Here is a 22643-nt window from a genome sequence, read left to right on the forward strand (position 1 = left end):
ATTACAGCTCAAAGAGGCAAAAGTTACTGTTTTTAGTACTTTTTTGTCTTGAAGGGGGAATTGCCAACTTCCTGTAGATTTTTGCATGAGGAAATTAATTAATAAAAAGTAGGTCTAAGTGAGACCTACATAGAGGTTTTTGTTTCATGTCTCTATGACATTGCTACTGGGAGTTAGAGGCAGTTTTCTTCCTAGGGGGCGCTAGAGCGCAATTTTGATTTTTGAGGTTCGTTTTTTTTTAATTAAAAGGCAATTTTTGGAAGTCCTGATGTGTGTGTTAAATTTGGTGAGTTTTGAAGCATGTTAAGGGGGTCAAAATACAGCTCAAAGAGGCAAAAGTTACTGTTTTTAGTACTTTTTTGTCTTGAAGGGGGAATTGCCAACTTCCTGTAGATTTTTGCCCGAGGAAATTAATTAATAAAAAGTAGGTCTAAGTGAGACCTACATAGAGGTTTTTGTTTCATGTCTCTCCGACCTTCCCAGTGGGAGTTACAGGCAGTTTTGTCATTTTTTTCTTCCGAGGAGCAGGGTTTTTTTGCGTTTTATTAAAAAATTGCAGTAGAGCGCAATTTTGAGATTTGGGGTTAGGTTTTTTTTTTAGATCGCAATGTTAGCCAGTCCTGATGTGTGTGTTCAGTTTGGTGAGTTTTGAAGCATGTTAAAAGGGTCAAAATACAGCTCAAAGAGGCAAAAGTTACTGTTTTTAGTACTTTTTTGTCTTGAAGGGGGAATTGCCAACTTCCTGTATATTTTTGCCCGAGGAAATTAATTAATAAAAAGTAGGTCTAAGTCAGACCTACATAGAGGTTTTTGTTTCATGTCTTTCCGACCTTCCCAGTGGGAGTTACAGGCAGTTTTGTCATTTTTTTCTTCCGAGGAGCAGTTTGTTTTGCGTTTTATTAAAAAATTGCAGTAGAGCGCAATTTTGAGATTTGGGGTTAGGTTGTTTTTTTTAGATCGCAATGTTTGCCAGTCCTGATGTGTGCGTTCAGTTTGGTGAGTTTTGAAGCGTGTTAAGGGGGTCAAAATACAGCTCAAAGAGGCAAAAGTTACTGTTTTTAGTACTTTTTTGTCTTGAAGGGGGAATTGCCAACTTCCTGTAGATTTTTGCCCGAGGAAATTAATTAATAATTAAAGCTGCAAGCAGCATTGGTCGGGCCCGCGTATTTGGCAGGTGCTAGTCCTAAGTGTCCCAATACTTTTGTCTACTTTTAGTCTGAAGTGTCCCAAGACTTTTGTCTAGTGTACCTACCTTGTCTGCATTGTGTGGGCACGTTGGTGCTTCCTGCTTTTAAGCAGCCATCTTAAAAAAAACAGCAGCGCAGCAGCATCAGCGTAGCGGGTCTTTGAAGGGTCATAAAATCAAAACCGGAGCAGTTAGAACGCGCTTCTGTAGTTTTAATCACAAGGGTGCAATCACTCTCCTGTGTTAGTTTGAAGGCAAAACGACAAACGCGCTCAGAGGAGATAGATTTTGAAGGATGGTGACCGGTTTTTACAAAAAATTGTTTTGAAGGGGGAATAGCAAACTTCCTGTTGATTTTTGAAAAGTAGGTCTAAGTGAGACCTACATAGAGGTTTTTGTTTCATGTCTCTCCGACCTTCCCAGTGGGAGTTACAGGCAGTTTTGTCATTGTTTTCTTCCGAGGAGCAGTTTTTTTTGCGTTTTATTAAAAAATTGCAGTTGAGCGCAATTTTGAGATTTGGGGTTAGGTTTTTTTTTTTTAGATCGCAATGTTTGCCAGTCCTGATGTGTGTGTTCAGTTTGGTGAGTTTTGAAGCATGTTAAGGGGGTCAAAATACAGCTCAAAGAGGCAAAAGTGACTGTTTTTAGTACTTTTTTTGTCTTGAAGGGGGAATTGCCAACTTCCTGTAGATTTTTGCATGAGGAAATTAATTAATGAAAAGTAGGTCTAAGTGAGACCTACATAGAGGTTTTTGTTTCATGTCTCTCCGACCTTCCCAGTGGGAGTTACAGGCAGTTTTGTCATTTTTTTCTTCCGAGGAGCAGTTTTTTTTGCGTTTTATTAAAAAATTGCAGTTGAGCGCAATTTTGAGATTTGGGGTTAGGTTTTTTTTTTTTTAGATCGCAATGTTTGCCAGTCCTGATGTGTGCGTTCAGTTTGGTGAGTTTTGAAGCATGTTAAGGGGGTCAAAATACAGCTCAAAGAGGCAAAAGTTACTGTTTTTAGTACTTTTTTGTCTTGAAGGGGGAATTGCCAACTTCCTGTAGATTTTTGCCCGAGGAAATTAATTCATAAAAAGTAGGTCTAAGTGAGACCTACATAGAGATTTTTGTTTCATGTCTCTATGACATTCCTACTGGGAGTTAGAGGCAGTTTTCTTCCTAGGAGGCGCTAGAGCGCAATTTTGATTTTTGAGGTTCCTTTTTTTTTATTAAAAGGCAATTTTTGGAAGTCCTGATGTGTGTGTTAAATTTGGTGAGTTTTGAAGTATGTTAAGGGGGTCAAATTACAGCGCAAAGCTGCAAAGTGCGGAAGAATAATAATAAAGAATAAAACCTTACAAATTCAATAGGTCCTTATGTCCCATTGCATAAGGACTCCCTTTGGGAGTCCTTATGCAATGGGCCATGCGGGCCCTAAAAATGAGCGATCATAAATCTTCACTATGACGTCACTTTCGTCACTTGATTGACATTCACGGCACCCGAGGGTCTTCTGAGATGACGCCGGCTGCTGCCAGCTCATTAAAATGACCGACTGGAAGGCGAGAAACACTTTATTTCAACAGACTCTGGCGCCGTACCTGTCGTCAAAACTCCAAAGACCGACTGCACAGTTGCACAATAAAAGCTCTGCTTCGTCCTGCCTGCGCTACCAAAATAAGAGTCTCAGAAAGCTGGCGTGCACAAGCTAGCAAGCTACGGAGTTTGCCGACAATGTATTTCTTGTAAAGTGTATACAAAGGAGTACGGAAGCTGGACAAATAAGATGCCAAAAACCAACCACTTTCATGTGGTATTGGACAGAAAGGAGGACTTTTTTTCTCCTCCATTAGAAAATGCGGACATTATCATCACTACTGTCTTATTCCAATCAATGCAAGTCATCAGAATCAGGTAATACACCAACTTATATTCTTGTCTTCATGAAAGAAAGGAATCTATATGTGTTAAACATGCTTGTATTATCTTTAAACACCTTTAACTTGTTAACAATATTAACTATATGTGTTAAACATGCTTGTATTATCTTTAAACACCTTTAACTTATTAACAATATTAACTATATGTGTTAAACATGCTTGTATTATCTTTAAACACCTTTAACTTATTAACAATATTAACTATATGTGTTAAACATGCTTGTATTATCTTTAAACACCTTTAACTTATTAACAATATTAACTATATGTATTAAACATACTTGTATTATCATTAAACACCTTTAATGTATTAACAATATTGACTATATGTGTTAAACATGCTTGCATTATCTTTAAACACCTTTAACTTGTTAACAATATTAACTATATGTATTAAACATACTTGTATTATCATTAAACACCTTTAATGTATTAACAATATTAACTATATGTGTTAAACATGCTTGTATTATCTTTAACCACTTTTAAGTTGTTAACAATATTAACTATAACATGCTTGTATTATCTTTAACCACCTTTAACTTGTTAACAATATTAACTATATGTGTTAAACATGCTTGTTTTATCTTTAACCACCTTTAACTTGTTAACAATATTAACTATTTGTGTTAAACATGCTTGTATTATTTTTAACCACCTTTAACTTATTAACAATATTAACTATATGTGTTAAACATGCTTGTATTATTTTTAACCACCTTTAACAATATTAACTATGTGTTAAACATGCTTGCATTATCTTTAAACACCTTTAATGTATTAACAATATTAACTATATGTATTAAACATACTTGTATTATTAAACACCTTTAATGTATTAACAATATTAACTATATGTGTTAAACATGCTTGCATTATCATTAAACACCTTTAACTTGTTAACAAAAACATATATTTCATAAATAAGTAAATATAAATGATATATATGAATGAGGTAGATCCCCACGACTTGATCAATTGAAAAGTAGCCCGCCTGCAGAAAAAGTGTGAGCACCCCTGTTGTACATGTTTATCACATAGTTTAATTGTTTCCAAATGGCAGTAAAACGGCTGATCAAACAAAACAGAAGTCATCGCCATGGACACACTCGTTGCAGAAACAGACTTCATACGTTTTTTGTACATTTACGGAACTGAAACAATACAAAAAGAATGCCATTGTATGTTAACAATACTAACAAAACCTTTTAGCATATTAGCTCATGCCAACGACGCTTGCTTGATGACATAACGATAGCAGTATAATTATGCAGGAAAACACCCCTGCAGACACCTCAGAACGGTTTAGTGAGTAAGAATTGTTTTAGGTATATTGTAAAACTTACAAACGTTGCTTGGAGTGATAAATGAAGAATCCATTTGAGTAGAAACGTCATGGATGGCTAAAAGACCAAACGGCACTTATGAAAAAAGTAATTTTTGATATGTTGGCCACGCCGGACTATAAGGGAAATGAGATATTTACACAGAAATGTCCTGAATGAGCTGAATTGGTTGGTGTTGGAATTGTTTAAATCGGGCAAGAAATGTTGAAGTAGTAACATTTTTTATTACGGAATTTCCAAAAAAACGGGAATTTTTCAATTTCTTAAACCAACTTGCTTTTTTGTCCTGACTAAGAGGAATGTTTTGACAGTGGAACAATTGAAATGGGTTGAAAAATGTGAAAGGAGTCATCGCAGTAAAAAAGGTTGGAAATAAAGGAATTCCTGGAAATTTGTTGAAGGTGGAAAAATGGTTGTTTGAATTTCCAGGATGAATTGAATGTGTTGAAGGTGGAATGGTTTGATTCGATTAAAACATTTGGGAATTGTGGAAGTTTGAAAATTGGATAATTCATTTTGAATGAAGAAAATGTCCCTAAAAACTGGGAATTCTAGGAAATCCAGGTTGTTTTTTTTAAATTATTTTTTAATTCCTGAAAAGGAATATTTTGCTAACAATTTGAATCGGATACAAATGTGGGCGGTTGTGGAACTTTGAAAAATGTCCCATTCATTTCAAAGGGAATTTCAGGAAAAGCGGGAATTTTTTTTGAAAATGCTAAAACATTTGATTGTTCTGAATGGTTGGTGTTGGCATTTTTCAAATCGGTCGAGAAATGTTGAAGTAGTAACACTTTTTATTGAGAAATTGTATTACAGAATTTCCCAAAAAACGGGAATTTTTCAATTTCATAAACCACCTTGTTTTTTTGTCCTGACTAAGAGGAATGTTTTGATAGTGGAACAATTGAAATGGGTTGAAAAATGTGAAAGGAGTCATCGCAGTAAAAAAGGTTGGAAATAAGGTTAGAAAAAAACAGGAATTCCTGGAAATTTGTTGAAGGTGGAAAAATGGTTGTTTGAATTTCCAAGATGAATTGAATGTGTTGAAGGTGGAATGGTTTGATTCGATTAAAACATTTGGTAATTGTGGAAGTTTGAAAATTGGATAATTCATTTTGAATGGAGAAAATGTCCCTAAAAACTGGGAATTCTAGGAAATCCGTTTTGTTTTTTTTAAATTATTTTTTAATTCCTGAAAAGGAATATTTTGGTAACAGTTTGAATCGGATACAAATGTGGGCGGTTGTGGAACTTTGAAAAATGTCCCATTCATTTCAAAGGGAATTTCAGGTAAAGCGGGAATTTTTTTTGAAAATGCTAAAACATTTGATTGTTCTGAATGGTTGGTGTTGGAATTTTTCAAATCGGTCGAGAAATGTTGAAGTAGTAACACTTTTTATTGAGAAATTGTATTACGGAATTTCCCAAAAAACGGGAATTTTTCAATTTCTTAAACCACCTTGCTTTTTTGTCCTGACTAAGAGGAATGTTTTGACAGTGGAACAATTGAAATGGGTTGAAAATGTGAAAGGAGTCATCGCAGTAAAAAAGGTTGGAAATAAGGTTAGAAAAAAACAGGAATTCCTGGAAATTTGTTGAAGGTGGAAAAATGGTTGTTTGAATTTCCAGGATGAATTGAATGTATTGAAGGTGGAATGGTTTGATTCGATTAAAACATTTGGGAATTGAAGTTTGAAAATTGGATAATTCATTTTGAATGGAGAAAATGTCCCTAAAAACTGGGAATTCTAGGAAATCCGGGTTTGTTTTTTTTTGTTTTTTTTTAATTCCTGAAAAGGAATATTTTGGTAACAGTTTGAATCGGATACAAATGTGGAGGGTTGTGGAACTTTGAAAAATGTCCCATTCATTTCAAAGGGAATTTCAGGAAAAGCGGGAATTTTTTTTGAAAATGCTAAAACATTTGATTGTTCTGAATGGTTGGTGTTGGAATTTTTCAAATCGGTCGAGAAATGTTGAAGTAGTAACATTTTTAATTGAGAAATGGTATTACGGAATTTCGGGAAAACCGGGAATTCCTGGAAATTTTTTTGAACGTGGAAAAATGATAGTTTGAATGTCCGGGATGGGTTGAATGTGGTGAGGGTGAAATGGTTTAAAATCGGTTGAAACATTTTGAAATTGTGTAAGTTTGAAAAATGGACAATTCATTTTGAATGGGGAAAATGGGTAGAAAAAAATAGGAATTTGGGTAAATCCGGGGAAAAAAAATTTAACTTGAAAAAAGGGTAGTTTGAATTTCCAGCCTGGTGGAATAGTTTGAACGGGTTGAAAAATGTGGAAATGGGGAAGGTTTGAAAATTGGTCAATTCATTTTAAATGGGAAAATCATCCTGGAAATTTGGGAATTGTTTTAATTTGTCAAGGGAAAGCCCGCCATTCCCGAATAGGCTGAACAGTTTGAAGTTGGAATGGTTTGAAGCGGAATTTTTTTTGAAAATGCTAAAACATTTGATTGTTCTGAATGGTTGGTGTTGGAATTTTTCAAATCGGTCGAGAAATGTTGAAGTAGTAACATTTTTAATTGAGAAATGGTATTACGGAATTTCGGGAAAACCGGGAATTCCTGGAAAAAATTTTGAACGTGGAAAAATGATAGTTTGGGTTGAATGTGGTGAGGGTGAAATGGTTTAAAATCGGTTGAAACATTTTGAAATTGTGTAAGTTTGAAAAATGGACAATTCATTTTGAATGGGGAAAATGAAAAAAAAAAAAATAGGAATTTGGGGAAATCCGGGAATTTTTTTTTTAACTTGAAAAAAGGGTAGTTTGAATTTCCAGCATGGTGGAATAGTTTGAACGGGTTGAAAATGTGGAAATGGGGAAGGTTTGAAAGTTGGTCAATTCATTTTAAATGGGAAAATCGTCCTGGAAATTTGGGAATTGTTTTAACTTGTCAAGGGAAAGTCCGCCATTCCCGAATAGGCTGAACAGTTTGAAGTTGGAATGGTTTGAAGCGGGAATTTTTTTGAAAATGCTAAAACATTTGATTGTTCCGAATGGTTGGTGTTGGAATTTTTCAAATCGGTCGAGAAATGTTGAAGTAGTAACATTTTTAATTGAGAAATGGTATTACGGAATTTCGGGAAAGCCGGGAATTCCTGGAAATTTTTTTGAACGTGGAAAAATGATAGTTTGGGTTGAATGTGGTGAGGGTGAAATGGTTTAAAATCGGTTGAAACATTTTGAAATTGTGTAAGTTTGAAAAATGGACAATTCATTTTGAATGGGGAAAATGAAAAAAAAAAAAAATAGGAATTTGGGGAAATCCGGGAATTTTTTTTTTAACTTGAAAAAAAGGGTACTTTGAATTTCCAGCATGGTGGAATAGTTTGAACGGGTTGAAAAATGTGGAAATGGGGAAGGTTTGAAAGTTGGTCAATTCATTTTAAATGGGAAAATCGTCCTGGAAATTTGGGAATTGTTTTAATTTGTCAAGGGAAAGTCCGCCATTCCCGAATAGGCTGAACAGTTTGAAGTTGGAATGGTTTGAAGCGGGAATTTTTTTGAAAATGCTAAAACATTTGATTGTTCTGAATGGTTGGTGTTGGAATTTTTCAAATCGGTCGAGAAATGTTGAAGTAGTAACATTTTTAATTGAGAAATGGTATTACGGAATTTCGGGAAAACCGGGAATTCCTGGAAATTTTTTTGAACGTGGAAAAATGATAGTTTGGGTTGAATGTGGTGAGGGTGAAATGGTTTAAAATCGGTTGAAACATTTTGAAATTGTGTAAGTTTGAAAAATGGACAATTCATTTTGAATGGGGAAAATGAAAAAAAAAAAAAATAGGAATTTGGGGAAATCCGGGAATTTTTTTTTTAACTTGAAAAAAGGGTAGTTTGAATTTCCAGCATGGTGGAATAGTTTGAACGGGTTAAAAAATTTGGAAATGGGGAAGGTTTGAAAATTGGTCAATTCATTTTAAATGGGAAAATCGTCCTGGAAATTTGGGAATTGTTTTAATTTGTCAAGGGAAAGTCCGCCATTCCCGAATAGGCTGAACAGTTTGAAGTTGGAATGGTTTGAAGCGGGAATTTTTTTGAAAATGCTAAAACATTTGATTGTTCTGAATGGTTGGTGTTGGAATTTTTCAAATCGGTCGAGAAATGTTGAAGTAGTAACATTTTTAATTGAGAAATGGTATTACGGAATTTCGGGAAAACCGGGAATTCCTGGACATTTTTTGAACGTGGAAAAATGATAGTTTGGGTTGAATGTGGTGAGGGTGAAATGGTTTAAAATCGGTCGAAACATTTTGAAATTGTGTAAGTTTGAAAAATGGACAATTCATTTTGAATGGGGAAAATGGGTAGAAAAAAATAGGAATTTGGGTAAATCCGGGAAAAAAAAATTTAACTTGAAAAAAGGGTAGTTTGAATTTCCAGCCTGGTGGAATAGTTTGAACGGGTTGAAAAATGTGGAAATGGGGAAGGTTTGAAAATTGGTCAATTCATTTTAAATGGGAAAATCATCCTGGAAATTTGGGAATTGTTTTAATTTGTCAAGGGAAAGTCCGCCATTCCCGAATAGGCTGAACAGTTTGACGTTGGAATGGTTTGAAGCGGGAATTTTTTTGAAAATGCTAAAACATTTGATTGTTCTGAATGGTTGGTGTTGGAATTTTTCAAATCGGTCGAGAAATGTTGAAGTAGTAACACTTTTTATTGAGAAATTGTATTACGGAATTTCGGGAAAACCGGGAATTCCTGGAAATTTTTTTGAACGTGGAAAAATGATAGTTTGGGTTGAATGTGGTGAGGGTGAAATGGTTTAAAATCGGTCGAAACATTTTGAAATTGTGTAAGTTTGAAAAATGGACAATTCATTTTGAATGGGGAAAATGGGTAGAAAAAAATAGGAATTTGGGTAAATCCGGGGAAAAAAAATTTAACTTGAAAAAAGGGTAGTTTGAATTTCCAGCCTGGTGGAATAGTTTAAACGGGTTGAAAAATGTGGAAATGGGGAAGGTTTGAAAATTGGTCAATTCATTTTAAATGGGAAAATCATCCTGGAAATTTGGGAATTGTTTTAATTTGTCAAGGGAAAGTCCGCCATTCCCGAATAGGCTGAACAGTTTGAAGTTGGAATGGTTTGAAGCGGGAATTTTTTTGAAAATGCTAAAACATTTGATTGTTCTGAATGGTTGGTGTTGGAATTTTTCAAATCGGTCGAGAAATGTTGAAGTAGTAACATTTTTAATTGAGAAATGGTATTACGGAATTTCGGGAAAACCGGGAATTCCTGGAAGATTTTTTGAACGTGGAAAAATGATAGTTTGGGTTGAATGTGGTGAGGGTGAAATGGTTTAAAATCGGTTGAAACATTTTGAAATTGTGTAAGTTTGAAAAATGGACAATTCATTTTGAATGGGGAAAATGAAAAAAAAAAAAATAGGAATTTGGGGAAATCCGGGAATTTTTTTTTTAACTTGAAAAAAGGGTAGTTTGAATTTCCAGCATGGTGGAATAGTTTGAACGGGTTGAAAAATGTGGAAATGGGGAAGGTTTGAAAGTTGGTCAATTCATTTTAAATGGGAAAGTCGTCCTGGAAATTTGGGAATTGTTTTAACTTGTCAAGGGAAAGTCCGCCATTCCCGAATAGGCTGAACAGTTTGAAGTTGGAATGGTTTGAAGCGGGAATTTTTTTGAAAATGCTAAAACATTTGATTGTTCTGAATGGTTGGTGTTGGAATTTTTCAAATCGGTCGAGAAATGTTGAAGTAGTAACATTTTTAACTGAGAAATGGTATTACGGAATTTCGGGAAAACCGGGAATTCCTGGAAATTTTTTGAATGTGGAAAAATGATAGTTTGGGTTGAATGTGGTGAGGGTGAAATGGTTTAAAATCGGTCGAAACATTTTGAAATTGTGTAAGTTTGAAAAATGGACAATTCATTTTGAATGGGGAAAATGAAAAAAAAAAAAATAGGAATTTGGGGAAATCCGGGAATTTTTTTTTTAACTTGAAAAAAGGGTAGTTTGAATTTCCAGCATGGTGGAATAGTTTGAACGGGTTGAAAAATGTGGAAATGGGGAAGGTTTGTAAGTTGGTCAATTCATTTTAAATGGGAAAATCGTCCTGGAAATTTGGGAATTGTTTTAACTTGTCAAGGGAAAGTCCGCCATTCCCGAATAGGCTGAACAGTTTGAAGTTGGAATGGTTTGAAGCGGGAATTTTTTTGAAAATGCTAAAACATTTGATTGTTCTGAATGGTTGGTGTTGGAATTTTTCAAATCGGTCGAGAAATGTTGAAGTAGTAACATTTTTAATTGAGAAATGGTATTACGGAATTTCGGGAAAACCGGGAATTCCTGGAAATTTTTTTGAACGTGGAAAAATGATAGTTTGGGTTGAATGTGGTGAGGGTGAAATGGTTTAAAATCGGTTGAAACATTTTGAAATTGTGTAAGTTTGAAAAATGGACAATTCATTTTGAATGGGGAAAATGGGTAGAAAAAAATAGGAATTTGGGTAAATCCGGGAAAAAAAAATTTAACTTGAAAAAAGGGTAGTTTGAATTTCCAGCCTGGTGGAATAGTTTGAACGGGTTGAAAAATGTGGAAATGGGGAAGGTTTGAAAATTGGTCAATTCATTTTAAATGGGAAAATCATCCTGGAAATTTGGGAATTGTTTTAATTTGTCAAGGGAAAGTCCGCCATTCCCGAATAGGCTGAACAGTTTGAAGTTGGAATGGTTTGAAGCGGGAATTTTTTTGAAAATGCTAAAACATTTGATTGTTCTGAATGGTTGGTGTTGGAATTTTTCAAATCGGTCGAGAAATGTTGAAGTAGTAACATTTTTAATTGAGAAATGGTATTACGGAATTTCGGGAAAACCGGGAATTCCTGGAAATTTTTTTGAACGTGGAAAAATGATAGTTTGGGTTGAATGTGGTGAGGGTGAAATGGTTTAAAATCGGTTGAAACATTTTGAAATTGTGTAAGTTTGAAAAATGGACAATTCATTTTGAATGGGGAAAATGGGTAGAAAAAAATAGGAATTTGGGTAAATCCGGGAAAAAAAAATTTAACTTGAAAAAAGGGTAGTTTGAATTTCCAGCCTGGTGGAATAGTTTGAACGGGTTGAAAAATGTGGAAATGGGGAAGGTTTGAAAATTGGTCAATTCATTTTAAATGGGAAAATCATCCTGGAAATTTGGGAATTGTTTTAATTTGTCAAGGGAAAGTCCGCCATTCCCGAATAGGCTGAACAGTTTGAAGTTGGAATGGTTTGAAGCGGGAATTTTTTTGAAAATGCTAAAACATTTGATTGTTCTGAATGGTTGGTGTTGGAATTTTTCAAATCGGTCGAGAAATGTTGAAGTAGTAACATTTTTAATTGAGAAATGGTATTACGGAATTTCGGGAAAACCGGGAATTCCTGGAAATTTTTTTGAACGTGGAAAAATGATAGTTTGGGTTGAATGTGGTGAGGGTGAAATGGTTTAAAATCGGTTGAAACATTTTGAAATTGTGTAAGTTTGAAAAATGGACAATTCATTTTGAATGGGGAAAATGGGTAGAAAAAAATAGGAATTTGGGTAAATCCGGGAAAAAAAAATTTAACTTGAAAAAAGGGTAGTTTGAATTTCCAGCCTGGTGGAATAGTTTGAACGGGTTGAAAAATGTGGAAATGGGGAAGGTTTGAAAATTGGTCAATTCATTTTAAATGGGAAAATCATCCTGGAAATTTGGGAATTGTTTTAATTTGTCAAGGGAAAGTCCGCCATTCCCGAATAGGCTGAACAGTTTGAAGTTGGAATGGTTTGAAGCGGGAATTTTTTTGAAAATGCTAAAACATTTGATTGTTCTGAATGGTTGGTGTTGGAATTTTTCAAATCGGTCGAGAAATGTTGAAGTAGTAACATTTTTAACTGAGAAATGGTATTACGGAATTTCGGGAAAACCGGGAATTCCTGGAAAATTTTTTGAACGTGGAAAAATGATAGTTTGGGTTGAATGTGGTGAGGGTGAAATGGTTTAAAATCGGTTGAAACATTTTGAAATTGTGTAAGTTTGAAAAATGGACAATTCATTTTGAATGGGGAAAATGAAAAAAAAAAAAATAGGAATTTGGGGAAATCCGGGAATTTTTTTTTTAACTTGAAAAAAAGGGTACTTTGAATTTCCAGCATGGTGGAATAGTTTGAACGGGTTGAAAAATGTGGAAATGGGGAAGGTTTGAAAGTTGGTCAATTCATTTTAAATGGGAAAATCGTCCTGGAAATTTGGGAATTGTTTTAACTTGTCAAGGGAAAGTCCGCCATTCCCGAATAGGCTGAACAGTTTGAAGTTGGAATGGTTTGAAGCGGGAATTTTTTTGAAAATGCTAAAACATTTGATTGTTCTGAATGGTTGGTGTTGGAATTTTTCAAATCGGTCGAGAAATGTTGAAGTAGTAACATTTTTAACTGAGAAATGGTATTACGGAATTTCGGTAAAACTGGGAATTCCTGGAAATTTTTTGAACGTGGAAAAATGATAGTTTGAATGTCCGGGATGGGTTGAATGTGGTGAGGGTGAAATGGTTTAAAATCGGTTGAAACATTTTGAAATTGTGTAAGTTTGAAAAATGGACAATTCATTTTGAATGGGGAAAATGGGTAGAAAAAAATAGGAATTTGGGTAAATCCGGGAAAAAAAAATTTAACTTGAAAAAAGGGTAGTTTGAATTTCCAGCCTGGTGGAATAGTTTGAACGGGTTGAAAAATGTGGAAATGGGGAAGGTTTGAAAATTGGTCAATTCATTTTAAATGGGAAAATCATCCTGGAAATTTGGGAATTGTTTTAATTTGTCAAGGGAAAGTCCGCCATTCCCAAATAGGCTGAACAGTTTGAAGTTGGAATGGTTTGAAGCGGGAATTTTTTTGAAAATGCTAAAACATTTGATTGTTCTGAATGGTTGGTGTTGGAATTTTTCAAATCGGTCGAGAAATGTTGAAGTAGTAACATTTTTAATTGAGAAATGGTATTACGGAATTTCGGGAAAACCGGGAATTCCTGGAAATTTTTTTGAACGTGGAAAAATTATAGTTTGGGTTGAATGTGGTGAGGGTGAAATGGTTTAAAATCGGTCGAAACATTTTGAAATTGTGTAAGTTTGAAAAATGGACAATTCATTTTGAATGGGGAAAATGAAAAAAAAAAAAATAGGAATTTGGGGAAATCCGGGAATTTTTTTTTTAACTTGAAAAAAAGGGTACTTTGAATTTCCAGCATGGTGGAATAGTTTGAACGGGTTGAAAAATGTGGAAATGGGGAAGGTTTGAAAGTTGGTCAATTCATTTTAAATGGGAAAATCGTCCTGGAAATTTGGGAATTGTTTTAACTTGTCAAGGGAAAGTCCGCCATTCCCGAATAGGCTGAACAGTTTGAAGTTGGAATGGTTTGAAGCGGGAATTTTTTTGAAAATGCTAAAACATTTGATTGTTCTGAATGGTTGGTGTTGGAATTTTTCAAATCGGTCGAGAAATGTTGAAGTAGTAACATTTTTAATTGAGAAATGGTATTACGGAATTTCGGGAAAACCGGGAATTCCTGGAAAATTTTTTGAACGTGGAAAAATGATAGTTTGGGTTGAATGTGGTGAGGGTGAAATGGTTTAAAATCGGTCGAAACATTTTGAAATTGTGTAAGTTTGAAAAATGGACAATTCATTTTGAATGGGGAAAATGAAAAAAAAAAAAATAGGAATTTGGGGAAATCCGGGAATTTTTTTTTTAACTTGAAAAAAGGGTAGTTTGAATTTCCAGCATGGTGGAATAGTTTGAACGGGTTGAAAAATGTGGAAATGGGGAAGGTTTGAAAGTTGGTCAATTCATTTTAAATGGGAAAATCGTCCTGGAAATTTGGGAATTGTTTTAACTTGTCAAGGGAAAGTCCGCCATTCCCGAATAGGCTGAACAGTTTGAAGTTGGAATGGTTTGAAGCGGGAATTTTTTTGAAAATGCTAAAACATTTGATTGTTCTGAATGGTTGGTGTTGGAATTTTTCAAATCGGTCGAGAAATGTTGAAGTAGTAACATTTTTAATTGAGAAATGGTATTACGGAATTTCGGGAAAACCGGGAATTCCTGGAAATTTTTTTGAACGTGGAAAAATGATAGTTTGGGTTGAATGTGGTGAGGGTGAAATGGTTTAAAATCGGTTGAAACATTTTGAAATTGTGTAAGTTTGAAAAATGGACAATTCATTTTGAATGGGGAAAATGTGGAGAGAAAAAAATAGGAATTTGGGGAAATCCGGGAATTTTTTTTTTAACTTGAAAAAAGGGTAGTTTGAATTTCCAGCATGGTGGAATAGTTTGAACGTGTTGAAAAATGTGGAAGGTTTGAAAGTTGGTCAATTCATTTTAAATTGGAAAATCGTCCTGGAAATTTGGGAATTGTTTTAATTTGTCAAGGGAAAGTCCGCCATTCCCGAATAGGCTGAACAGTTTGAAGTTGGAATGGTTTGAAGCGGGAATTTTTTTGAAAATGCTAAAACATTTGATTGTTCTGAATGGTTGGTGTTGGAATTTTTCAAATCGGTCGAGAAATGTTGAAGTAGTAACATTTTTAATTGAGAAATGGTATTACGGAATTTCGGGGAAACCGGGAATTCCTGGAAATTTTTTTGAACGTGGAAAAATGATAGTTTGGGTTGAATGTGGTGAGGGTGAAATGGTTTAAAATCGGTCGAAACATTTTGAAATTGTGTAAGTTTGAAAAATGGACAATTCATTTTGAATGGGGAAAATGAAAAAAAAAAAAAAAAGGAATTTGGGGAAATCCGGGAATTTTTTTTTTTACTTGAAAAAAGGGTAGTTTGAATTTCCAGCATGGTGGAATAGTTTGAACGGGTTGAAAAATGTGGAAATGGGGAAGGTTTGAAAGTTGGTCAATTCATTTTAAATGGGAAAATCGTCCTGGAAATTTGGGAATTGTTTTAACTTGTCAAGGGAAAGTCCGCCATTCCCGAATAGGCTGAACAGTTTGAAGTTGGAATGGTTTGAAGCGGGAATTTTTTTGAAAATGCTAAAACATTTGATTGTTCTGAATGGTTGGTGTTGGAATTTTTCAAATCGGTCGAGAAATGTTGAAGTAGTAACATTTTTAATTGAGAAATGGTATTACGGAATTTCGGGAAAACCGGGAATTCCTGGAAATGTTTTTTTTAACGTGGAAAAATGATAGTTTGGGTTGAATGTGGTGAGGGTGAAATGGTTTAAAATCGGTCGAAACATTTTGAAATTGTGTAAGTTTGAAAAATGGACAATTCATTTTGAATGGGGAAAATGAAAAAAAAAAAAAATAGGAATTTGGGGAAATCCGGGAATTTTTTTTTTTACTTGAAAAAAGGGTAGTTTGAATTTCCAGCATGGTGGAATAGTTTGAACGGGTTGAAAAATGTGGAAATGGGGAAGGTTTGAAAGTTGGTCAATTCATTTTAAATGGGAAAATCGTCCTGGAAATTTGGGAATTGTTTTAACTTGTCAAGGGAAAGTCCGCCATTCCCGAATTTTTTTGAAAATGCTAAAACATTTGATTGTTCTGAATGGTTGGTGTTGGAATTTTTCAAATCGGTCGAGAAATGTTGAAGTAGTAACATTTTTAATTGAGAAATGGTATTACGGAATTTCGGGAAAACCGGGAATTCCTGGAAAAAAATTTTGAACGTGGAAAAATGATAGTTTGGGTTGAATGTGGTGAGGGTGAAATGGTTTAAAATCGGTCGAAACATTTTGAAATTGTGTAAGTTTGAAAAATGGACAATTCATTTTGAATGGGGAAAATGAAAAAAAAAAAAAATAGGAATTTGGGGAAATCCGGGAATTTTTTTTTTAACTTGAAAAAAGGGTAGTTTGAATTTCCAGCATGGTGGAATAGTTTGAACGGGTTGAAAAATGTGGAAATGGGGAAGGTTTGAAAGTTGGTCAATTCATTTTAAATGGGAAAATCGTCCTGGAAATTTGGGAATTGTTTTAACTTTTAACTTAGGAATTTGGGGAAATCCGGGAATTTTTTTTTTAACTTGAAAGACTATAAGTGAAATGAGATATTTACCGTATTTTTCGGAGTATAAGTCGCACCGGAGTATAAGTCGCACCTGCCAAAAATGCATAATAAAAAAGGAAAAAAACATAAGTCGTACTATGAAAAAAACTGTGACTTATAGTCCGAAAAATATGGTACACAGAAATATGTTGTACATGTTTATTCACATACCTTAATTGTTTTCAAACGGGCAGTAAAATGGCTGATCAAACAAAACAGAAGGACACTCTCGCTGCTATATTGTAAAACTTACAAACGTTGAAGAATCCATTTGAGTAGAAAAAAGTACTGTTTGCATTATGGTCGTCAGCGAAGGAAAAAAAATCTCACAAATTAGCCGCACCATTTTATTAGCCGCGTGGTTCAAAGCGTAGGGGAAAAAAAAGTAACCCCCGGAATTCCCCGCTGCCTGTCTTGTCCATGCAGGCGACGGATCAGCCGTACGAGCAGTACGCCAAGATGATCTTCATGGAACTGAACGACGCCTGGTCAGAGTTTGAGAACCAGGGATCCAAAGCGCTCTTTTGAAAACCTCCACGCCCCGCCCCCCGCCGGTCCGGGTCGAGCCAGATCCGGACCGGGTCGAGCTGGACCGGATTTGGCCTTTTTTTGAAGAAAAAAAACCCCCACCCGAAACGGATTTATCCTGGGTCGGTTTGGACTGGACTGAGCCCACATTGGGCCTTCTTTGTTCTTCTTGTCGTACCTTCGCCACCGGGTGGTGGTGCTGGTAGTGGTGGTCCGCACTCGCAAACCAGGAGTGACAATCACATGACCAACACTTCACTTCAAACTGTCAACAAAAACAGCGGATTGTGTCGCTAACAAGCAAAATGGAGACTTTGTGGCTGTCTAAGTATTATTATATTATTATTATTATTATTATTATTATTATTATTACTACTAACTGACACTTGCAGGTTTGCTCTTAAAAAGTGCTCTTTTGTTTTTGTTTTTAGCCTGGATGTTCATGTTAGGCTCTTATGGAAAAAGGTGGAGGATGGTCCTGCTCTCATGCTGCATTCAGGCAACTGGGACATCAGAACACTTTCTCTCCCCCCCCACTGAAAGCAGTATGTATCTGTTAGTTCTACTATTTAGATTTAGGTTGCTACATGAGCTCCACGCTACACTGTGATGCTAACTGTATGTACGCCAATAACGAGGCTCTTAACGATGGAGGGAGCGCATACAGTTAGCTACATAGCATAGCATGTCGCTAACTGTATGCACGCCAATAACGAGGCTCTTAATGTTGGAGGGAGCGCATACAGTTAGCTACATAGCGTAGCATGTCGCTAACTGTATCCACGCCAATAACGAGGCTCTTAACGATGGAGGGAGCGCATACAGTTAGCTACATAGCATAGCATGTCGCTAACTGTATGCACGCCAATAACGAGGCTCTTAACGATGGAGGGAGCGCATACAGTTAGCTACATAACGTAGCATGTCGCTAACTGTATGCACGCCAATAACGAGGCTCTTAACGTTGGAGGGAGCGCATACAGTTAGCGACATAGCGTAGCATGTCGCTAACTGTATGCACGCCAATAACGAGGCTCTTAACGTTGGAGGGAGCGCATGCAGTTAGCTACATAGCGTAGCATGTCGCTAACTGTATGCACGCCAATAACGAGGCTCTTAATGTTGGAGGGAGCGCATACAGTTAGCGACATAGCGTAGCATGTCGCTAACTGTATGCACGCCAATAACGAGGCTCTTAATGTTGGAGGGAGCGCATACAGTTAGCGACATAGCGTAGCATGTCGCTAACTGTATGCACGCCAATAACGAGGCTCTTAATGTTGGAGGGAGCGCATACAGTTAGCTACATAGCATAGCATGTCGCTAACTGTATGCACGCCAATAACGAGGCTCTTAATGTTGGAGGGAGCGCATACAGTTAGCGACATAGCGTAGCATGTCGCTAACTGTATGCACGCCAATAACGAGGCTCTTAACGTTGGAGGGAGCGCATACAGTTAGCTACATAGCGTGGCATGTCGCTAACTGTATGCACGCCAATAACGAGGCTCTTAATGTTGGAGGGAGCGCATACAGTTAGCTACATAGCATAGCATGTCGCTAACTGTATGCACGCCAATAACGAGGCTCTTAATGTTGGAGGGAGCGCATACAGTTAGCTACACAGCGTAGCATGTCGCTAACCGTATGCACGCCAATAACGAGGCTCTTAATGTTGGAGGGAGCGCATACAGTTAGCTACATAGCGTAGCATGTCGCTAACTGTATGCACGCCAATAACGAGGCTCTTAACGATGGAGGGAGCGCATACAGTTAGCGACATAGCGTAGCATGTCGCTAACTGTATGCACGCCAATAACGAGGCTCTTAATGTTGGAGGGAGCGCATACAGTTAGCTACGTAGCATAGCATGTCGCTAACTGTATGCACGCCAATAACGAGGCTCTTAACGTTGGAGGGAGCGCATACAGTTAGCTACATAGCGTAGCATGTCGCTAACTGTATGCACGCCAATAACGAGGCTCTTAATGTTGGAGGGAGCGCATACAGTTAGCTACATAGCGTAGCATGTCGCTAACTGTATGCACGCCAATAACGAGGCTCTTAATGTTGGAGGGAGCGCATGCAGTTAGCTACATAGCGTAGCATGTCGCTAACTGTATGCACGCCAATAACGAGGCTCTTAATGTTGGAGGGAGCGCATACAGTTAGCTACATAGCATAGCATGTCGCTAACTATGCACGCCAATAACGAGGCTCTTAATGTTGGAGGGAGCGCATACAGTTAGCTACATAGCATAGCATGTCGCTAACTGTATGCACGCCAATAACGAGGCTCTTAATGATGGAGGGAGCGCATACAGTTAGCGACATAACGTAGCATGTCGCTAACTGTATGCACGCCAATAACGAGGCTCTTAACGATGGAGGGAGCGCATACAGTTAGCTACATAGCGTAGCATGTCGCTAACTGTATGCACGCCAATAACGAGGCTCTTAATGTTGGAGGGAGCGCATACAGTTAGCTACATAGCGTAGCATGTCGCTAACTGTATGCACGCCAATAACGAGGCTCTTAATGTTGGAGGGAGCGCATACAGTTAGCTACATAACGTAGCATGTCGCTAACTGTATGCACGCCAATAACGAGGCTCTTAATGTTGGAGGGAGCGCATACAGTTAGCTACATAGCGTAGCATGTCGCTAACTGTATGCACACCAATAACGAGGCTCTTAATGTTTGGAGGGAGCGCATACAGTTAGCTACATAGCATAGCATGTCGCTAACTGTATGCACGCCAATAACGAGGCTCTTAATGTTGGAGGGAGCGCATACAGTTAGCTACATAGCATAGCATGTCGCTAACTGTATGCACGCCAATAACGAGGCTCTTAATGTTGGGGGGAGCGCATACAGTTAGCTACATAGCGTAGCATGTCGCTAACTGTATGCACGCCAATAACGAGGCTCTTAACGATGGAGGGAGCGCATACAGTTAGCTACATAACGTAGCATGTCGCTAACTGTATGCACGCCAATAACGAGGATCTTAATGTTGGAGGGAGCGCATACAGTTAGCTACATAGCGTAGCATGTCGCTAACTGTATGCACGCCAATAACGAGGCTCTTAATGTTGGAGGGAGCGCATACAGTTAGCTACATAGCGTAGCATGTCGCTAACTGTATGCACGCCAATAACGAGGCTCTTAATGTTGGAGGGAGCGCATACAGTTAGCTACATAGCGTAGCATGTCGCTAACTGTATGCACGCCAATAACGAGGCTCTTAATGTTGGAGGGAGCGCATACAGTTAGCGACATAGCGTAGCATGTCGCTAACTGTATGCACGCCAATAACGAGGCTCTTAACGATGGAGGGAGCGCATACAGTTAGCTACATAGCATAGCATGTCGCTAACTGTATGCACGCCAATAACGAGGCTCTTAATGTTGGAGGGAGCGCATACAGTTAGCGACATAGCGTAGCATGTCGCTAACTGTATCCACGCCAATAACGAGGCTCTTAACGATGGAGGGAGCGCATACAGTTAGCGACATAACGTAGCATGTCGCTAACTGTATGCACGCCAATAACGAGGCTCTTAACGTTGGAGGGAGCGCATACAGTTAGCGACATAGCGTAGCATGTCGCTAACTGTATGCACGCCAATAACGAGGCTCTTAATGTTGGAGGGAGCGCATACAGTTAGCGACATAGCGTAGCATGTCGCTAACTGTATGCACGCCAATAACGAGGCTCTTAACGTTGGAGGGAGCGCATACAGTTAGCTACATAGCATAGCATGTCGCTAACTGTATGCACGCCAATAACGAGGCTCTTAACGTTGCAGGGAGCGCATACAGTTAGCTACATAGCGTAGCATGTCGCTAACTGTATGCACGCCAATAACGAGGCTCTTAACGTTGGAGGGAGCGCATACAGTTAGCTACATAGCGTAGCATGTCGCTAACTGTATGCACGCCAATAACGAGGCTCTTAATGTTGGAGGGAGCGCATACAGTTAGCTACATAGCATAGCATGTCGCTAACTGTATGCACGGCAATAACGAGGCTCTTAATGTTGGAGGGAGCGCATACAGTTAGCTACATAGCGTAGCATGTCGCTAACTGTATGCACGCCAATAACGAGGCTCTTAACGATGGAGGGAGCGCATACAGTTAGCTACATAGCATAGCATGTCGCTAACTGTATGCACACCAATAATGAGGCTCTTAATGTTGGAGGGAGCGCATACAGTTAGCTACATAGCGTAGCATGTCGCTGACTGTATGCACGCCAATAACGAGGCTCTTAACGATGGAGGGAGCGCATACAGTTAGCTACATAGCGTAGCATCTCGCTAACTGTATGCACGCCAATAACGAGGCTCTTAACGTTGGAGGGAGCGCATACAGTTAGCTACATAGCGTAGCATGTCGCTAACTGTATGCACGCCAATAACGAGGCTCTTAACGTTGGAGGGAGCGCATACAGTTAGCTACATAGCGTAGCATGTCGCTAACTGTATGCACGCCAATAACGAGGCTCTTAATGTTGGAGGGAGCGCATACAGTTAGCGACATAGCGTAGCATGTCGCTAACTGTATGCACGCCAATAACGAGGCTCTTAATGTTGGAGGGAGCGCATACAGTTAGCTACATAGCGTAGCATGTCGCTAACTGTATGCACGCCAATAACGAGGCTCTTAACGTTGGAGGGAGCGCATACAGTTAGCGACATAGCATGTCGCTAACTGTATGCACGCCAATAACGAGGCTCTTAACGTTGGAGGGAGCGCATACAGTTAGCTACATAGCGTAGCATGTCGCTAACCGTATGCACGCCAATAACGAGGCTCTTAATGTTGGAGGGAGCGCATACAGTTAGCTACATAGCGTAGCATGTCGCTAACTGTATGCACGCCAATAACGAGGCTCTTAATGTTGGAGGGAGCGCATACAGTTAGCTACATAGCGTAGCATGTCGCTAACTGTATGCACGCCAATAACGAGGCTCTTAACGATGGAGGGAGCGCATACAGTTAGCTACATAGCATAGCATGTCGCTAACTGTATGCACGCCAATAACGAGGCTCTTAATGTTGGAGGGAGCGCATACAGTTAGCTACATAGCATAGCATGTCGCTAACTGTATGCACGCCAATAACGAGAGGTAGCACGTAGCCAGGATCATGCTACGCTGGGTAGCTAACTGCCGCGCACCAAAAAACGAGGCTCTTAATGATGGAGGGAGAGCATACAGTTAGCAGGATGGTATGTTATGTCGCTAACTGTACACTCCTCCATGATAAAATATGATATAGCGCATACGGTTAGCTTCATGCTATGCTATTTAGCTCACCATATATACCTGCATGATGTTTTATATGATAAGGGAGTGCATACAGTTAGCATCATGCTATGTTATGTAGCTAAGGGAGTGCATACAGTTAGCATCATGCTATGTTATGTAGCTTAATACATATGATGGAGGGAGTGTACACTGTTAGCATCATGCTATGTTAATAATGTAGCTTATTAATTATGATATATGATAAGGGAGTGCATACAGTTAGCACCATGCTATGTAATGTAGCTTATTAATTATGATATATGATAAGGGAGTGCATACA

The 22643-nt window shown here is 37.8% G+C and overlaps 1 protein-coding gene and 1 long non-coding RNA gene across 2 annotated transcripts in view; both read left to right on the forward strand.

Annotated features, from left to right (window-relative positions):
• The window catches only part of gak (cyclin G associated kinase), a 167129-nt gene extending 149711 nt beyond the window's left edge, over positions 1 to 17418 (forward strand). The window contains exon 29 of the mRNA XM_061931789.1: positions 16945 to 17418. Within this exon, the coding sequence (XP_061787773.1) occupies positions 16945 to 17046 (102 nt within the window). The 3' untranslated portion in view covers positions 17047 to 17418. The remainder of the gene's footprint in view (positions 1 to 16944) is intronic.
• LOC133577744 (uncharacterized) lies at positions 10033 to 14693 on the forward strand. The gene is made up of 2 exons (XR_009811758.1): positions 10033 to 13209; positions 13747 to 14693. It is a non-coding gene; the product is annotated as an uncharacterized lncRNA (long non-coding RNA).
• Positions 17419 to 22643: the final 5225 nt, after the last annotated feature.

This window comes from Nerophis lumbriciformis, linkage group LG03 (assembly GCF_033978685.3).
Source record: "Nerophis lumbriciformis linkage group LG03, RoL_Nlum_v2.1, whole genome shotgun sequence".
Classification (NCBI taxonomy): domain Eukaryota; kingdom Metazoa; phylum Chordata; class Actinopteri; order Syngnathiformes; family Syngnathidae; genus Nerophis; species Nerophis lumbriciformis.